Source organism: Nycticebus coucang, chromosome 8 (assembly GCF_027406575.1).
Source record: "Nycticebus coucang isolate mNycCou1 chromosome 8, mNycCou1.pri, whole genome shotgun sequence".
NCBI lineage: Eukaryota > Metazoa > Chordata > Mammalia > Primates > Lorisidae > Nycticebus > Nycticebus coucang.
In genome coordinates this window covers 159,077-179,004 of record NC_069787.1, presented here as the reverse complement: position 1 = coordinate 179,004, position 19,928 = coordinate 159,077, and the positions used below count along the sequence as shown (strand labels likewise).

At 51.0% G+C, this 19,928-nt stretch overlaps 1 protein-coding gene across 1 annotated transcript in view; it reads left to right on the top strand.

Moving 5' to 3' along the window:
• ALDH1L1 (aldehyde dehydrogenase 1 family member L1) overlaps positions 1-18,043 on the top strand; it is a 69,508-nt gene extending 51,465 nt beyond the window's left edge. Inside the window, exons 17-23 of the mRNA XM_053598570.1 lie at positions 5,844-5,937; positions 8,012-8,111; positions 10,181-10,279; positions 12,599-12,764; positions 14,381-14,486; positions 15,733-15,932; positions 17,763-18,043. Of these exons, the coding sequence (XP_053454545.1) occupies positions 5,844-5,937; positions 8,012-8,111; positions 10,181-10,279; positions 12,599-12,764; positions 14,381-14,486; positions 15,733-15,932; positions 17,763-17,818 (821 nt within the window). The 3' untranslated portion in view covers positions 17,819-18,043. The remainder of the gene's footprint in view (positions 1-5,843; positions 5,938-8,011; positions 8,112-10,180; positions 10,280-12,598; positions 12,765-14,380; positions 14,487-15,732; positions 15,933-17,762) is intronic.
• Positions 18,044-19,928: the final 1,885 nt, after the last annotated feature.

Sequence of the window (19,928 nt, the reverse complement as noted above, 5' to 3'; positions counted from 1 at the left end):
TTGAACATATGTGCAATGGCTGCCTTAAAGTTGTTATATGTTAAATACAACATTTGGGCCCTTTCCTAGGCAGTTTATATTGGCTTTTTAAATTTTTCTCCTATGATGTGTCAAAACTTTTCTATTTCTTTGTGTGTGTCATAATTTTTTGTTAAAAACTAGATTTTTCAGGCATTACATTATAGCAATTCTGGATACTGACTCTGCTATTCCCTTTTCTGAGCTTGTTTTTTGTTACTTGTTTACTCATTTAAAAAAATAAATTTAATTTCCCCATAGTGTGTAGATTCTGATGTCATTCCTCACAGGGCATATCCTTGGGCATGTGTATAGTCTCAGCCTACAACATCTCAGCAATATTGGCTAAGAATTTAGCAGGAAGTATCCAATGTACTCAATACTAATGTGAAACCAGTAGATGAACTAAACATGCCCACATAAGAGAAAAACTCAATTCAGTTCAAGTTGGCCGGAGAGGGACGAGGAAGGGGGTGAGGGCAGGAGAAAGGGGGATTAGTGTGCTCCCACTTAATGGGCACAATGTAAGGGTGTATGGCATACCTCTTGGAGGGGGACATAACTACAAGAGGGACTTTACCTAACAAATGTAAACATTGTAACCTAGTAGTTTGTACCCTCACCTTAACCTGAAATAAAAAAGAAGAGAAAAAAGAATTTGGCAAGGTCTCGTTGACCCTCTTTTTTCCCTGTTAAGCTGTCTGCCTCCTTTAGTATCATACCCAGCTGTCCAGGATAGTTGCTCTATTATTTTCAGTGGTGCCCTGGAACATAAATTACTCTACAATCTGGTCTCCTGTTGCCAAAGTAGCTTTCTTTGTTTTGTTTTGTTTTTTGAGAAAGAGTCTCATTCTGTCACCCTGGGTAGAGTGCTATGTCATCTTCACAGCTCACAGCAACCTCAACCTCTTGGGCTCAAGCAATCCTTTTGTCTCTGCCTACCAAGTAGCTGGACTACAGATGCCAACCACAATGCCAGACTAGTTTTTCTATTTTCAGTAGAGATGGGGTCTTGCTCTTGCTCAGACTGGTCTTGAACTCCGGAGCTCAAGCAATCCACCTGCCTTGGCCTCCCAGAGCACAGGGATTATAGGTGTGAGCCACTGCCCAGCCTGTAGGGGTAGTTTTTGATGCCAACTTTTGAGGTTTGCTCTTACCCTAGAAGGGCTCTTACCTTGTTCTCTCTGATAAACTTATCTGACTTATAGTTTAGCTTATTGCTCTCAAAAAGCTACCTACCTCCTCTTAATTGGTCTCCCCCCAACAGATCTCTGTTTTTGAGAGTGCACTTAGGACTGAATTTCTCCAACTGTTTCTAATAAAGTTAATTCCTTTGGGGAGTGCTTTGGAGCTCCCTGTTCCTTATGGACAGCCTCTCCCCCTGCCCAGAATCTCTGAGGCACTGCCTCAGGCATTGGTTCTTGTGAGGGAGCTGGGGTTGGGTGGCTGATGTCCCAGTATTCTCACCCTATCACATCTGAGGTAGAGCCTTCCGCTTAGGAACAGGGCGTAGGTAGAAGAAGGGCGCCTACAACATCTCAGCAATATTGACCAAGAATGTAGCCTCTGCAACTCAGAGTTGGAGGGGATGAAGAATGTCGGTGGCCTGCACCTCCTAGTAGATGCCATATTTATCCCGTGGCTAGGAGCTGGGAGGAGAAGGAGTCCTGCCCTCCTGGCAAGACATGCCTGGAGTAGAGCCTCCATCTGGTGGGGTGGAGAAGCTGCCATCAAGTGCCACAGACTCTCACTGAGATTTAGGAGGTTTTCTTTTAAAAGATGTGTCCTCGTTTGCTGTGTCTCCCTAGAAAAATCTTCAGAGATTTTTAAATGGTTGTTTTAAAATAATTTTCAGAGGGGAAGGGGGAGGTCAGATTGAGGGAGGGCGAATGGTGGGATCACACCTATAGTGCTTATTGCAAGGGTACATGTCAGATCTATTAAGTATAGAGTATTAATGTCTTAACACAATAATTAAGTAAACAAGATGAGGTATATATTGACCAGTGTGATGTAAGTGTTCCTAATTCTATTTGAAATCAGCGCATTGTACCCCATAAATGCATTAAAGTATACATAATTTATGTGTTTACGATTTAATAAAAATAAATAAATAAAATAAAATAATTTTCACCAGTATGGTCATTCTCTGGAGAATTATCCACAGTGCTCCTCATTCTTCTGAATGTGTTGTGTTCATGTTCTTATTGTTCTAAAGTTATACATGGTTGTAGTTTGGATCTTCTCTCTGACCAAGTAAATAAAAAGAGATTTTTAAAAAGTTTTCCAAGTTTTTTTCTTTGGTCTAAAGTTTTCTTCTTAACATTTCTACTTTTATTATGTCATGGTCAGAGAATATAGGTGTATATGAGTTTGCTGGGGCTACTGAAATACAGGACCACAAGCTAAGTGGCATAAACCACAGAAATTTATTGTCTCATATTCTGAAGACTAGAAGTCTGTTGGCAGGATCATATGTCCCTAAAAGGTTCGAGGGAAGGATTCTTCTTTGCCTCTTCTTAGTTTGTACAATGTTCCTTCATCTTTATGTGGTGTTTTTCCTGCACGTTTGTGTCCAAGTTTCCTCTTTTTATAAGGTTACCAGTTATAGCAGGTCAGGGCCCACCCTAATGGCCTCACCTTAGCTAATTATATCTGCAATGACTTTGTTCTCAGATAGGGTCACATTCTGAGGTTCTGGGGGTTAGAATGCTAACATATGAATTTGGGGGAACACAATTCAACCCATAACAACCTATAAAAATTCTGTTTTTGCAGAAAAAAAACTGGAGAACTTTTTGTGATCTGTTAATATGAGATCTTTATGCAAATATTTGGATAACGTAGAACAGTGCATTTATTATTATTATGTCATTATTAAATAGACTTTATTTTTAAACAAGTTTTAGGTTGTTAGCAAAATTGAGCAGAAAACACCTAGAGTCCCTGTCTCCCCTGCCCCCATAGAGACATGGCCCCCCACTATGGCACTTTTGTTGTAATCAATGACCTACTTTGACTCATTATTATCCCCCAAACTCCTTGCTTTACAGGAGGGCTTGCTCTTGGTGTTGTACATTTTATGGGTTTGGACAAATGTACAGAGACACGTGTCTGCCATTACTGTGTCACAGAGAGTGCTGTTGGTGCCCTGAGACTCCTCTGTGCTTCACCTCTTCATCCTTTCCTCCCACAACATCTGGCAGCTGCTGATCTTTTTGTGGTCTCCACAGTTGTCTTTTCTAGAATGTCATATAGTTGGGATCAGGGAGTGTATAGCCTTTCCAGACTGACTTCTTTTACTTACACGCATCTAAGGCTCCTGTGTATCTTTTCATGGCTTGATAGGTTGTTTCTTTTTAGCACTGAATACTATTCCTTGTCTGATTTACCACAGTTTATCCATTCACTTACTAAAGGACTTCCAAATTTTGTCGATTTTGAATAAAGCTGCCATAAAGATCCATGTGAAAATCCTTGTGTGGACATAAGTTTTCATCTCCTATGGATAAATATAGATACCAAGGAGCATGATTACTGGATCATATGGTAAGAGTATGTTTAGTGTGCTAAGAAACTGCCAAACTGTCTTCCAGAGTGGTTGTACCATTCTGTATTTTTCCATTAGCAAAATGAGAGTTCCTGTTGCACCTCATCCTTGCCAGTGTTTGCTGTTCTTCATGTTCTGGATATTTGCCATTCTAATAGGGGTGCAGTGTATCTCGTTGTTATTTTATTTGTGATTCCCTAACGACAAATGACATGGAGCATCTTTTCACATGCTTACTTGCCATCTGTATGTCATCTTTCGTGAGGTGTCTGTTTATATCTTTTGCCCAGTTTTTAAAAGATTGTTTGTTTTCAGATTGTTGAGTTTTAAGAGTGCTTTGTATATTTTGGTTATACAGTCCTTTATCAGATGTATCCCTTACAAATATTTTCTCCCCCAAACAGTGATTTAACAGGGAGTGGTGGAATGGAGTTACTATCACAATCACATGTGGAGCTTCTACTACCCTGTTTCCCCGACAATAAGACAGTGTCTTATTTTAAGGTGTGCTCCCAAAGATGCGCTAGGTCTTATTTTCAGGGGACATCTTATCTTTCCTGTAAGTAGGTCTTATTTTCAGAGGATGTCTTATTTTTAGGGAAACAGGGTATATACAAAAGGTCTCCCTCCAAACCAGAACCTTCACAGGTGCACCTGGGCAAGTGAGATTTACAAGCCTGGAGGCAGGGAACGGAGGAGATGAAGGAACTTGGTAGGGGAGGACCCTGTGCTTGGTGAATCCTGGGATGGAGAAGGGAGGTGTCAAGAATGACTACTAGGGGCGCCTGTGGCTCAGTGAGTAGGGCGCCGGCCCCATATGCCAAGGGTGGCGGGTTCGAACCTGGCCCCGGCCAAACTGCAACAAAAAGAAAAAATAGCCGGGCGTTGTGGCGGGCGCCTGTAGTCCCAGCTGCTCGGGAGGCTGAGGCAAGAGAATCGCGTAGGCCCAAGAGTTAGAGGTTGCTGTGAGCCGTGTGACGCCACGGCACTCTACCCGAGGGTGGTACAGTGAGACTCTGTCTTTACAAAAAAAAAAAAAAAAAAAAGAATGACTACTAGGTTCTTGGCTTAGACAAACCAGCTGGCTACAAGGAGAGGCTGTTTTCTGGAATTGAGAACTCTGGAGGAAGAGCAGGTCTAGGGGAAAGATTAAAAGTTCAGTGTCAAGTACATTGAATTTGAAAGGCTGTAAGATGTACAAGTATAGATGCCGAGTAGGCAGAGGAATGATAAATGGATCTGGATCCCAGTGGAGCTTGACTGGAGATGCAGATTTAAGTCATGTTGTAACTGAAGATGGCATTTTGAGGGCAGGGAAAGATCAGCTGAGGAGGCAGTGTCAGCTGAGGAGAGAAGAGGTTCCAACGTAGAGCTGGGTATTTTAAGGCTGGTAAGGAAAGGAGATGGAAAAAGAGTTAAGAGAAATGAGAGGCAAGTTAGAATGCAGTCAGGAGCCAAAGGTGAGGAAGAGGCTTAATTTAAGGAAGCAGAACTCATGCTACGTTTGGGAGGAGACAATGGCAGGGAGGCCACTCTGAAGTCTCACTGAGATGGAGACCAGGGACAGAGAAGGATTGCCCTCGCTGGGGGTCAGTGTGTGTGTAGGGCATGGCCTGGAGAGGGGCAGCCATTGATGTGGGACAGAAGAGTAGTCAAATTGTTCCAAATAGGAGAGGTTTGTGTCATGGCTCCCCATGACCTACTGCACCCTGAAGGTAAGAGCTGGAAGGCTGAGTGCCCCCTTGCCCTTGGGGTCTGCCCTGATGAGGGAGTGCATTGGTTTCCCAGCACTGCCATGACAACAGACTGGGGTCTTAACAGAGGCATTTATCATCTCACAGTTCTGGAGGCTAGATGTCCAAAAGCAAGGTGTGGCGGGGCTGGTTTCCCCTGTGGCTTCCCTCCTGGGCTTGTAGATAGCCATCTCCTCCCTGTGCCCTCATATGGTCTCACCCTCTGCATATCTGGGTCCTAAGGTCCTCTTCTTAGAGGAGTCATAGTGGATTAGGGTTCACCCCAGTGAACTCTTTGCCTCAATTACCTGTGTAATGTTGTCTCCAAATACAGCCACACTCAGGGATGTTTGAACTTAGGCTGGGGACACTGCAGCCCCAGACAGGGAGCAAGGCCCAGTGACCCCTGGGGACCACGTGCTCTAAGCACATGGAGAGCACACTGCAGAGCTATGGTGCTCAGGTGGACATGTGAGTGAGCAGGCTGGGCTCACACCTCCCCCAGCACCATGGGCCACTCTGACTCCCACCCTCCCACGCAGGCTCACAGGTCGGCCAGAGGCTGTCGGACCACCCAGATGTGAGGAAGATTGGCTTCACAGGCTCCACAGAGGTGGGGAAGCACATCATGAAAAGGTAAACATTTGGGTGGGAGTGGGCGCTCCCAGGCGGCAGGGTCTGGTGGGCAGCGAAGTCAACTGGGCCCTGCGTGTCAGGCTGTGCGTGCAGCTGGCTCCAGGGCTGCATTCCTGTTGGTGAGGGCCCAGAGTATCTGAGTTTCTGCCAAGCCCTGCAGGAGCCAGTGCTGCCCACGGGGCCATGGAGTACCTGAGGGGCTGACCTGAGCTGAAGTGTGCGTGTGTGCAAAGTACACAGCAATTTCGAAAGCAGCACGCACAAAAAAGTAAAGTATCTCAGTACATTTTACACTGATTCAGGTTGAAATGAATGTGATTAACTTCACCTGTCTCTTTCAGTTGTTTACAAAAAAAAAAAATACCATTACATATGCAGCTAGTGTTTGAGGCTTTTATTCTATTTCTAGAAGATTCTCTCACCTCTCAATCCTAGGACTGTGGCTACAAACTGACTGGGTCATCTCCCTGACTCTGTCACTAATTCACAATGTGATGAGGCCTCAGTTCCCCACCAGTTCCATGAAGGTGGTCTGACAGGCTCAGGTGTGGGGTCTACATCGCCCACAAGCTAGGAGAGGTAGCAGATGTCAGACCTCAGGTGGCAACTAGAGCCCTGGCTGTGCTGGAGGTGTCCACATGGCGCTGGAGCTGGATCCCTGGGGTGGGACTGGCACCTGGTGAGCACAGGCGCATGGGCTCTCTGATGCCTTTCCCAAAGGGCAAGGGACCACCATCTCTGTCTCTGCTTTGAAATCCACTTCTGTGTCCCCTAGGGCCATCCAGCTGTTGTGTGGGAGGGCTGCTTAGTGTTAAATCAGGGTCTTCCAGTCATAGCTTCCAATGCACAATGGTGTCCTTTCTCCCTGGGACCCTTTTGCAGCCCTACCTTGGCTCCCCACTGTGCAGGGTCTGTTCCTGCAGACCTCCCAATCCCTCATTGGCTCAGGAACCACCAACATGGTGATGTATTGTATCTTTGAGGTCAGTAGAGGGTGACATTGGCATATAAGTGTGTCAGGTGGGGCTGTTCTGACTCATTCTGAGTGTCCCAGTAACCAGGCTAGCCTGCCACAGCACACACCTCACCATCAGCAGTGGGAGGGGGGCAGAGGGGCAGAGGGGCAGGAGTTGCGGCTGTGAGTAGTCACAGGTTGTTGGCCTGATTCTAAAGTTGTCCAGGCTGTCCCCTGTGGAAGGTAAGCTGTCACATCTGAGCCCACTGAAGTCCAGGGAGTGTCAGCTCTCAGTCCCTAGAGGAATGTTTGGGTGGTAGGGTCAGGCAGGCCCTTCCTGCTCCGGCCATCCTCTCCAAGACACCCTAAGGCCCACACCTCAGGCCGAGGGGCCCTGTGTGGGGGCTGCTCCCCCATGTGTAGCCTCGTGGTTTGCTGGGTCTGCTGTGTGGGGGCTGCTCCTCCATGTGCAGCCTCGTGGTTTGCTGGGTCTGCTATGTGGGGGCTGCTCCCCCAGATGTAGACTCGTGGTTTGCTGGCTCTGTGGAGTGTCCATTTGTGGAGGGTATCTTGAGTGCCTCTGTTGCCCATGAATGTGACATGTGCATTATTACCTACAGCTTCTCTCTGCACCATCACTAAAAGCCTGAGATACCAAAACCTCTGTGGCCACCATGGCTGCTCCCAGAGGGTGATGGCTGTGTTTTTGAGGTGTCCATCCAGCAATCATGGAGTGCCAGCTGCTTTCCAGGCACTGTACTAAGTGTGGGGCCATACTGGGACTGGACAGACATAGGCCTGCCCTGGCATGGCGCATGTTCTGGGGGACTTATACAGGTGTAGAGATGCCATGGGCACAGCACGCAGGCAGGGCACAGCAGAGTGCAGCTGTGTACTGGGCAATCAGAGAGGCCCAAGAGGGGAACACAGGTCTGAGGAAAGTGAAGAGTCAAGTGCACTGAAGTCTGAAGGAAGAGTCATCCCATGGGGCCTCCGGGCAAAGGCCTGAGTGGGGTGTGGAGGTGTGGGAGGAAAAGAAGGGAGTGTGAGGCTGTGACTGGTGGGGCAGGGAGAAGGCACTGTCTACCGAGCCAGTCCCACACCCACTGTCCCTTTCAGCTGTGCCCTGAGTAACGTGAAGAAGGTATCCCTGGAGCTGGGCGGGAAGTCGCCCCTCATCATCTTTGCCGACTGTGACCTCAACAAGGCTGTGATGATGGTGAGGGCTGAGCCTGGGGTGGCCCGGAGGGGGCAGAGGGCTACCACAGGGGTGCTACAGGGACAGAGGGCTTGGATTGTGGGGGGGAGGAGGACCTCGCTTTGGTTCCACAAATGCACATGTTCAGCCCAGTCTCAGTGGCAGGAAGGGGACTTGGGCAGGAATGACATGCATCGTCCAAAACTACGTCTGAGGAGTTTCATGACCATCAGGACAGCTGGAATCTGCTGTCTATTACACACACATATACAGAGGGTGTCAAAAAAATATGCACACTTTAAGAAAGGAAAAAACTGCATTAAAATTCCAATACTCTGGCTTGGTTCCTGTAGCATGGTGGTTACAGTGCCAGCCACATATACCAAGGGTGGCGAGTTCGAACCCAGCCTAGGCCAGCTAAACAACTGTAACAAAAAATAGCCAGGCATTGTGATGGGTGCCTGTGGTCCCAGCTGCTTGGGAGGCTGAGGCAAGAGAATCACTTATGCCCAAGAGTTTGAGGTTGCTGTGAGCTGTGATGCAACAGCACTCTACCTAGGGCAACACAGTGAGACTGTCTCAAAAAAATTCCAATACTTAATCTATACTGATAACAGAAGATGAATACAAGTCATATCGAGCACCTCTTGTAATTGCAGAAATCAAACGTGACTTCAGCGTTATAATTTTAATACCCTCTATACATATGTACATATTTATAATGTTTGTGCAATACATACATTATATATAAAACAGAGAAACACAAGCCACACTCCATCTGCTTTAAAGTACACATGGAGACCTTTTCTGTCTGAGAGATGAGCAAACCAGGGATGCTAATCTACTTCAGTATGGAGAGCATGTTACTATCTACATGCAGCCTAGAGTATACCATAAACCTTAAATATACACAACAAACTCATTCAAAAAATAGACAGGAGCAAAGCAGAGCTCTGAGCGCTTAGGCACAGGCCTGCTAAGAGTGACTCCTCGCAGTGGCCATGTGCACACATGCTGGCCCCACTGTCCTGCTGGGCAGCGTCTGGCAAGTTAACCTCTCTGGGCCTCTGTGCTCCCCCCTGTGCAATAGGGACACAGTGACATCTGCCTCCTGGGCCTGTGGCAGGATGAATGTGTCTGAGGGGCTTAGGACAGCAGCCACATATGGCAGGTGCCAGGCAAGCATCAATTCCTGTTCTTACCATTAGTTTTGTCACTGTCCTCTTTTTGCTCCTATGGGAACAATTAAGACCTTGTCCAACCCAGATATGACCCCAACCCCCATATAAGTCCCATTCTGCCTGAGACGGTGACATGATGCCCCAGGGTAGACACCAGCAAGAGTCAAGCCCCATTAGGTGGGGGAACCAAGGGAGGGGCCTTGCTTACTGCCCCTCAGCCTTAGGGTTTTGGCCCCAGTACCATGGTGGACACTGCTTGGCCCTGTCTTTAGGTTGCTTGGAGTTAAATCAGTGTCTCTCTTCTAGGATAGCTGGTCTTGACTGTGGTGGTCCCTCCTCCTCTGGCCTTCCCACACAGGGCTGCTCAAGTTTGAACAGCAGGCTCACTTGGGGCCACTGAGGGCCTTTATGTGGAGCTCCTGCCAGGAGTCCCCTGGGCCTGGGTAGCCTCCCTCCCAGTCATTCCAGTGGGAGCTTCTGCTGCCTCTGGTCGCTGCCATCTGCTCCATGCTCAGACACTGCTCAGCACCCCTCCTGTGAGCTCTCAACATGGTAGGCTCAAAAACATAAGGGTCAGCATATCCTGGGTCACCCCAGTGGACCCGCCCCATGTGCAGATGGTCTCCACGTTCTACAGTGTGGTTGCAGCCATGGGCCCTGTGGCAGAATCAGGACTTGGTCTGCCTCCTTCACCCTATGGCCTCAGGCCTCAGTGTCTTTACTTCCCATGCTGTCACATCTTATCTCTCCTTGGAGGGACTGAGGATTGCATAGTGGCTGGGCCTGAACTTCATGAGATCAGGACACATGTGTGCCCCCTTATCCTCAAGAAGGGGTGACTGGGCCCTGGCAGAGCCGGGGGCTGGAGGCCTTGGGGGAGCCATGACCTGGTCTTGTCCATCTCTGAAGGGAATGAGCTCCGTTTTCTTCAACAAAGGGGAGAACTGCATCGCCGCGGGCCGGCTTTTTGTAGAAGACTCCATTCATGATGAGTTTGTGCAGAGGGTGGTGAGTCCTGCCCTGGGGTCTGGGGGTGCTGGCTCACTAGGACAGCAGCCTGGCTGGGGGGCTGGACAAGGGGAGTCAGGGCTTGGTCAGGTACGGCCAAGCAGCACATCCACCTGGGCCAATGGACCCTCAGGGAGTTGTACTGAGTCTTCACTGGCTTTTACTATCAAGTAAAATCAATGTGATGAGGCCTCAGTTCCCTACCAGTTTCATGAAGGTGGTGTGACAGGCTCAGGTTTGGGGTCTACATTGCCCACAAGCTAGGAGAGGTAGCAGATGTCAGACCTCTGGCAGTAACTAGAGCCCTGGCTTTGTCAGAAACAGCAAAGCCCCGTGGCTCAAATTGACATAACCAAAATGAGTCTATCTTGGATTGGTGCCCTAGAAGTGGAGCCTGAGGCAAGAATTCAAGTGCACAGGGTTTACAAGGGGCCTCCTGGGTGAGGCCTAGAAGGTAGAAGGGGCCAGGAGCAAACAAGGGACAGAGTAGACCAAGGATGTGGCCTCAGGTGAAGTCCAGCCCCAGCCTGACCACAGCCTGGAGTGGGCAGGTATAGCCTTGGGCTGCCCCCAGATTGAGGAGTGGCAGCTGCCATCAGCTCCTGAAAATGCCAGTAGCCACCTTGCAGCTGTGGGGATCTGGTGGGCTCTGGACACAATCTTCTCACTCTTTCCCCACCAACTTCTGGGCCAGGGATGGGAGCAAGTGGAGGCTGGCTCAGCCCAGCTGACAGCCCTTGCCCCATCCCTTCCCTGACCAGGGGTGCTGGAGAGTCAGTTGAGAACCTCTATGTATGACTCTAGACAAATTGTATTTGGGAATCCAGGAGAAGATAGAGGGCCTCTAAGCTAAGGACAGGGTGGCCATGCCCCTGGGGAGAGCCCTGGAGAGGAGTTGCTCCAGAACCCATACAGGGCTCAGGGTAGGGAGGGCAGTGGAGAGGGAGGGTCTTTCCAGGAACGGCTGCAGTAAACAACTCACTCCCCAGTGGCTAAAAATAGCAGCCATTCACTGAGCTCATGATTCTCGGCTGGCAGCCTGGGCTGAGACCTGAGCTTGCTCAGGCCTCTGCACTGGCTGCCACTCACAGGGCAGCTGGCAGCTGGGTATGCTCACAGAGTCAAAAGAGAGCAGAGGGCTCTTGGAACTCACAAGGCATTGCCCCCACCACATGCTGCTGGCTATCAAGTCACTGGCCCGCACAGATTCAAAGGGTGGGGACACAGGCTCTTAGTTGGAGGCATCACCCAAAGTGTGTCTGCTTCGATAATCTGTGGCCATCCTGGCCAAGTGAGTTCTATTGCTCTGACAGTAATAACTGGGCCAGGACATAGGCCAATCGACAAGTGGAGATGAGAGTAGGTCCTAGGGGCCACTGAACGGCATGTGTTGTGGGGGGCACATAGGTCCTGCCCAGGGATCTGCAGGGGAGTCATCAGGGATAATTCTCTGGGTAGGTGTGATCCCTGATAAAGGGAGAGAGAGGCTTCCAGGAGGCCTTACAGGTCATTCTCTGTAGCTGGAGTCCAGGGAGCAGTTTGGGTGTCCAGGGCTTGGTAAAGCAGGGGCTTGGTGGCAGGATGGAGACCCTTTCAGGGCAGTCAGAGGTGCTAAGTGGGTGCTGGTGGAAGGGCAGATGGTGGTCCCAGGTGCTTGTCTGATCAGGGCCTGGCCTTAGAAGAGGAGGCCAGTCCATGCTGACCATGACGTGTCCTGAATGTGGATGGGATGATCTTGTTTGACCTTAGAAAATCAAGAAGGGCATCTAGGAGGGGCAAGCTGCAGTGCAGCCTGGAAGGTCTGATGTCTGCCTCACCTCTGGTCATGTTCCTCAAGCTCCTTAATGCCTCCTCCCATAATCCTGCTTCACATTCTGAGTCTCCACATCCCCCAGCCCCAAATCATCAGATGCCCTGAGGAGACCCGAGCCAATGTCTCTAGGCAGGGAAGCCCAGACTAACTTTTCTGTTGGCTGAGGCAGCAGGGAAGGAATCCTGGAGGAGGGGCTTCAGAGATGCATTTGAAATGGGCAGAATTAGGGGCAGGGTGGTCACTAGGCCTCCCTGGGTTTGGATTTCCCTTGGAGACTTTGGCACCTTCACATACAGGAGGCAAGTGGGGTTTCAGCCTAGAAGGTAGATTTGGAACGAGAATTTGGAAAGCCCTGAGAGCTAGACAACAGAGCACAGACTTTCTCCAGGGGTCAGCAGTGGAGAAAGCAGACTGAAATGCAAATGGAGAAGGTGGGTTGGAGGCGACCTGTTGTCAGAAATTGCAGTAGCATCCAAGAGAGATGTGACTTGGAGGTCCTCCTACAGGTAGAAGAGGTGAAAAAAATGAAGATTGGCAACCCTCTAGACAGGGATACCACCCATGGGCCGCAGAACCACCAAGCCCACCTGACGAAGCTTCTGCAGTATTGCCAGCATGGCGTGAAGGAAGGGGCCACGCTGGTTTGTGGTGGGAATCAAGTCCCTCGGCCAGGTCAGTCTGAGCACCCTAGGCCCACTGGGGTAGACTAAGGCAGCTGGTGCCATGGCCTCTGGCTTCCTGCTCAGCCCTCATGAAGACAGCCAGAGGCCAGGGACTGGCACAGTCAGGCTTCAGGCCCCTTCTGGGATTGTGAGGGGGATGACATGGCTACCTCGGCACTGGCCAGACTCAGGTGAGGCCTGGCGAGGCGAGGACACAGTACTGGAGACATTATTCATTGGTAGTTTAATCCACAGCCGATTGGACTTCGATTTCCCCTAAATTTACTACAGCCTTGAATTTCTCTCTTCCCATGAACCCTGTGACACAAGAGTTTGTGATTTTCTTTCTACTTCATTGGCTATATTACTTCTCGGTGTTACTTTTTGGTGGAAACTCCTTCTCCACCTGTCCCCTCAGTGCAAGTACATGCCCAGGTCTGTCCTTGGTTTGGAGCTCTTTTTATTTTGGACACTTGACCTGGAGCATCTCACCTTCTGCAGCAGCTCAGATCCTCCCAGGTTTGTCTTTCTGGGCTCTAGCCCACCCAGAGCTCCTGACCACATAGCTGCCACTGGACACCTCCACCCAGATGTCCCTCAGGATGTTTAACTCATTGGTCATCACCGTGTCTACACCTGCTTCTCTAGAATCCTCTCTGACCAAGCCATCCCAGGCAGAGGGGCAGGAGCTGCAGGGATGGGTTATCTGTGAAGCTTCCCACTTACTGTGTGCTCCCTGGAGACACGTCTGTCACCACCTTGGCTCCTTCATGCTTCATACCTGGCCTTGCACAGAGGAGGTACACAGTAACATTGATGGACTGAAGGAGGAAAGAAAGGGAGAAATTTTTCTCTTTTTGACCCCCTACTTCCAATTATTTGCCTAGTTCTGTTAAATCTGAGCATCACTCTTGCCACTACTGTGCCGGCAGCTCCCTGCATCTCATCTTGCTGGGCCTGTCACCGCAGCCTCTTCAGTGGCCTTGGGAGCACTGTTGGTGCCTTTACCCATGCAGCTGCCAGAGCTCTGGTGACTTCTCCTGCAGTGTTAAGACATGTCAGCAGTGACCCGTCCTCCCATGACAGCAGCCTGAACTCCTTCACTTCACACCAGGGTCTCTCATGGCCTGTGTATGACTTGTCCTCAACCCGTGCTTGGGCCTGTTGAACGCTGCTTGGGCTTCTTGTGTTTTCTCACCCTCCATGTCCACTCTCCCTGGCTTAGGAGACACTTCCCCAGCATCCTTACCTGGAGATCACCTTCTCATTCAGCCCAAAGGACATACAAACACATTCCTGTGTCACCCTGCATTCCCGTGTCACCCTGCACACCACACAGAGCTTTCAGGACTGCTGCATTCCCACTGTCTACTCACACTTCCCACTCCCACCAGATGAGAGTCCTGTGAGGCCAGAGACAACATTTCCAGGGCACTAACAGGGCAAGGATGGTAGGGCTAAGCATTGATGGGAGGGCATATGGTGACGGCGGTGTGCACAGAGCAGGGCAAGGGAGCCAGTGAGGGGCCTTGGACTTCTGGAGTGGGGCTGGCAGGACCCAGGCCCTGGCTGGGGTTAGGAGGTGTGTGCCCTCCTATATACTATGGGCACCTGTGTCCCCTGCAGGTTTCTTCTTTGAGCCAACTGTTTTCACGGACGTAGAAGACCACATGTTCATTGCCAAGGAAGAGTCCTTTGGGCCCGTCATGATCATCTCCCGGTTTGCTGACGGGTAGGAAGTCCTGCTGATGGCTCTTTTTTTTCTTTTCTTTTAATTTCAGGTTAATCTGAGGGTACATATGACATGATTAAGTTATAATATTTGTGTTTGTTAGGTAAGGTCCCTGATGTAGCATGCCCCTCACCCAATAGGTGTGCCATATTGCTGATGGCTTTTAAAGGCCTGGGTCTTTTCTGTGTGTTATCAGGGTCTTTGTGTGAGCTTTGGTCTTTGCATGATCTGAGGGAAGCCAGAGGAGTGCTTAGACAGATGGAGGCTGCAGGTACCACCTGGGCCGCCTGCAGTGCCTTCCTCAGCCACAGAGGTCTCTGACTGCTGAGAAGACAGCCCCAGCCGCAGGAGGTTCCCAGTCCTCCTCCCCTTTCCTCACCGGCAGTGTTCTCCATGAGTCTTTGTCCTAGTGACCTGTGCTGTGCACTGAAACACCAGGGAGCTGAGTGGCTCAGAATAACCAGGGTGATTCATTCCCCTGGTAAGTCCACAGTTTGGTCAAGTTTCTATGAGGGGAGCCCACCTCTGCTCTGGGCCACAACAGCCTCAGCTGGGAGGACAAAGCTGCTGTCTGCACCTCCACTCTATCCCCCACAGAGGCCAGGAGGGAGTTACAAGGCACCTTAGCCATCTGGCCTCAAAAACCCAGGACATCCCTTCCACCAGAGCCTGCTGGACAAGCAAATCATCATGACCAGCTCAGTTCACAGTTCACTGAAAATGTCAGGGCTGTGAAGGTCCCTGGGTGCCCTTCATCTGTGTAGCACCTCAGAACAAGTAGCAAAAGGCCACCTCATCCTCAGATTCTACTACTGGCTATCGAATGGAATATCAAAGTTGCCATGATATGTTGATTTTATTATACTAAGAGACTTTAGTGCCATCTACCAAATAAATATGGTAATGTCTTTAAACCTCTGAGTTCTGGTGAACACCCAACCCTCCTGCGGGCACATTTGCGCCTTCCATGTGTGGGTACCCAGTGGGCCCTTTCTGAGTGCCTGTGGCCGTGTCTGCAAGGACCCTGTGGCTGATGGCTCATGCACCTGCCTTGTCCTCTCACTGTATCCTTGCCCTTCTCCACCCTGCCCTCTGTCTCCTGTGACTTGCTTTAACTCCAGCCTGGTTTTCTCCTCTGTAGGGCCTATGTGGCAGGGAGTATGCAGTGGGGATAGCTGCTGGGCCTGACGCCCAGGCTGGATCCTCTTCCCCTCCCTCAGGGAGCTCTCTCTGGATTTTTCTCCAGGGATGTGGATGCTGTGTTGTCTCGGGCCAATGCCACGGAATTTGGCTTAGCTTCTGGGGTCTTCACCAGGGACGTCAACAAAGCCCTGTATGTGAGTGACAAGCTTCAGGCTGGCACTGTGTTTGTCAACACATACAACAAGACTGACGTGGCTGCTCCCTTTGGAGGATTCAAGCAGTCCGGATTTGGCAAAGACCTGGGTAACCAACTCCTGCCTGTGGGCAGCTTTTATTTGTTCATTCAACTAGTGTCTGTGAAATCCCCCTCTCCTGTGCCAGGTGCTACAGTATGGCACATCTCACTGGGAGGGGCCAGGTGATAAGTCAGGGAACAGGGTGCTTGCAAAGACCTGTTGCAAGGGAAGAGTGATGGGAGGAGGCAAGAAGAGTAACCTGGTGGAAGAGCCCCTGGCCCGGGGGCAGGAAGAGCCTTTCTGACGGGGCATTTGCACCTGAGTGGTGAGGAGTTGGCCAGGAAGGCCTGAGGGTGCTGTCCTTGACAGAGAGATCAGCAGGTCCTGAGGGTACCGGCTTTGGTCTTAGAGCTGCAGAGGGTCTAGAGTAGTTGGACTGGGCCAAGAGGCAGGAGGAGGGAGGACAGGAGGCCTGAGAGGCAGGCAGGGGCCAGGCCTTGGGTGCTGGGGGCCATGGCCAGGGGCTCAGGCATCATCCTCAGTATGAGGGGATGCACTGGGGGCCGAGTGTGCCCCCAGGGACCCATGGGCATTGTGAGTCCACTAGTAGCAATGGTGTCACCAAGCACAGCAGGTAGGATCCTCAGACACACATGGGAGCAGTGTATAGCCGACCTAGCACTGGGCCTGCCTAGTGCAGTGGACCACTGCTTTCACCCTCCTCTTTCCACCAGTGACTCAAGCCTCCTGCTGCTCTCTCCACTGTGCCATGAAGGAAGGCAACAGGTGGGGACTAGAAAGGTCTGATGGGCAAGTGTGCTAGGGCCTCGGCCAGGCCCAGGGAGAGCAGTGTCTCTTAGAGGCCTCAGCCTCTGTTTCTAGGCTCCGTGCCAGCTCAGGAACACCTCTTCTTCAGTGACAACATCAGGCTGACTCTAGAATCTAAGGGCATCACTGCCGTTTTTTTCCCCCTGTCCCCTGCCTCCACCTTTCGAGCCCTGCAGAAAACCCCAGGGTGCTTGTTAGAGGAGCCTACTTGTGCCCACAGGGCAAGGCACAGGGCCCACACACAGACTGGACACTTGGGCTCTCTCTGTCCTTGTCAGCTATCTCCTTCACCTCCCCCCAAGCCACCTTCCTGGTGTCCACCATAGGAATACAGGAGGCTCATCAGTATCTAGGAAGGGCTATGGGGAAATCCCCCAGACATGATCTCAGCCACTTATGACTCTTCTCTGAGTCCTCCTAGCTCTTTCCCACTCAGGTCCCCACTTCCTGCACAGAGAGGACCAGCATCTTCTCTGGGACAGACTTATAGTCCACATATCCCAAACAGCCCCCCTGGGGAGGGTCAGAGACCTTGGAGAGACATGGCAGCAGCAGGGCAGCACTGGTCTTGGCACCAGCTACAGCCGATGGGGAAGCAGCCACAGCCCACACAAACTTGTGGGGCAGTGATGCATCAGCTACTCACCCAGCTGAGGGCGGCACCAGTGGTCCTGTGAGGCAACCCTTTTCACAGTTGTAGCTCAACCTGAAAGTGGCTGGAGCAGTAAGCAGAGGAGATGGGCTGGTGCATCTAGCACCAAAAACAATCTCTGTTTCCTTCAGCCAGAGGGGCTGCCCCTACTAGACATGGTGGTGGGAGCTGGGGAGGCTATAGAAGGGTTGCCCCAGATCAGCTCTGTATTCTGCGGAGTTTCAGCACTAGTACATACCACCAGGGGTACCTGGGGAGGGTACATGGACTCCCTGGGCCTCAGCTCCCATCTGTAGATGGGGGAGCCAGGCTATCCTTACAGGGTTGCTCCAGGGACTTTGCGAGGAGATATGAATGCTATACTGGGAGCAGTACCTGTGACCATGTCATGTCCCAGCAGCATGTATTGTCTTGCAGGAGAGGCAGCCCTGAATGAATACCTGCGGGTCAAGACGGTGACCTTTGAGTACTGAAGAATGGTCTCAGTGGTGCCTCCTCATCCTGCTCACTGTGTCACCTTCTTCCCTGGGTGCCCGGGTGGCTGCTCACCTTCTTTCTCCCAGTCTGATGCACAGCCCTTCCCACTGGAGTGGCAGTGAACACCCTCCTGCCGGCCCTACCTTCTTCCCAGGCAGCAGCCCCTAGCTGAGTGAGGGGTGACTCCCAGGAGAATAAAGATACTGAGCAGAAGCTGTCTGCACCTCTGTGTCTCTCTGCCTCATCCAGGTTGCTTCTGTGTGGCCCTGAAGTTTTGCAGTTGCCCCAAATCCAAGGCTTGGCCTGAGATAGTCAGAACCCTGAGGGGGGTGGGGGAGATACGCAGGAGGAAGTGGCTGAGGGTCAGCTCAGGCCTCTTAAACGCAGGTGCTGAGACAGAGGCACAAGAGTTTGGGGGTGTCATGCCTGGGAAATGCACCAGATCGGGCAGGGGAGATCCTGGATGTGATGCAGCTAATAGGCCAGGCCCACTCTGTGCAAGCTCAGTTACCAAGGGCAGCCTGCTGACTGCCATCCAGAGGGCCTGCAGGGAAGGCAGGGTGCTGCCTGGCCTTCTGCCTTCGTGTTTCCCTGGGGCTACTCCTGAGCCTGAGGGCTCCTTCTTTCCTTGCCTCTCCTCCTCTCTTTCCTGTGCCTTCCCATCTGTGGGAGCCTGAAGCCCACCCCTCTGCATCCCACCTATAGGCCCCAAACACAACAACCTGATCTACCTGCACTTCACTTTCTCCCACCCCCTGCCGCCTTCTTGACAATCTAACCCTCACCACCACCTGGCTCTGCCTCTCTGGATCCCTGAGGGGCCCTTCCCCTACTCGGGGAGAGCACCCAGCTCAGCCCCCCACCCACCTGGAAGTGTCTGCGGTCCTGTCCCCATTGTACACCGCCCTTGCCGGGCCTATGACATCCCATCTCCTCAGAGGCCCCCTGCCTGGCTCTCCTCATGGAGTATGTGCTTTCACAGGAGGCTTGCGCAGACCTCCCCTTACCAGGGATGGAGCAGCAATGATAACAACCAATAATTTGCAGAGTACTAAGTACACACCAGTTTGTTGAGTGTGAACTGCAGGCCAGGCAGGGTTCCAAATCCTCTCTCTATGTTTATCTCACTTACTGCTCCTTATCCCGGTGAGGCAGCAGCTATTTTTATCTCAGTTATAAAGAAGGAAATTGAAGAGAAGTTTTGTTGCCTAAAGCTACACAGCTCCTATAGAATTGTGTTATCTTATTTCCCACCCCTCTCCCAGTCTCCTGGAACTGCCCACCTGGGCCTTCACTCTCCCTTAGGCGTAAAGGGGTGGCTTGCGGAGGCAGCTACCCCTGGGCACCCAAACCCACCTTGTGGGCAGCTACTGTACCCTCCCTGTGGCTATGGGCCCTGCGCACAATGACCCATGTGCTGCTGTGATCAGGCCACGGTTCTCTCAAGACCTTAAAAATGAGCAATCCCCACTCTGTGGCTTTTCAGAGTCCCACAGCCCAGATCCACTGCCAGGCCCTGGGCAACCTACCCTCGTCCATTTTCCACCTGCCTCCTTGCAGCAGGGCAGGCTCAGTCTGCCTGAGGCAACCAGCATTCTAGTCTCACTTCTTGTTGCCACAGAAGGAAAAAATGTGCCTTGTACTTCTTGCTTAAAGACTTTGAAGATCAACACTACCCCGGAATTGGTTTTCTACCATGATGCCTGGTGCTAGAGATGGCACCTCCTTGAGAGGAAGCCTGTCCCCGTCTCTAGGGGTAGGGACTTGCCATGGCACAGGGCACACACCAGAACAGATGAGTCCCACATCTGTCCCTTCCTACCTATAAATAAACTTCTGTGGCACATTTAAATTATGTTGATAAAAAAAAAAAAGAGGAGCAATGAGGTGTGGAACACGTTATCTAGCATGAGTTTGTGAACTTAATTGTCTGACATTGTAAGACTTGTTAGCTATCCCCTAATTTCCTTTTTTTGGTCCTCAGTCTACTTCAGTGATTTTATCCAGGCATGTGGCTACCCAGAAGAAAGACCGAATTCCCAGCCTCCTCTGCAGGACCAAGTTCCAGTCGCCAGGACACACATGGAAGTGATTTGTGCCCTTCTG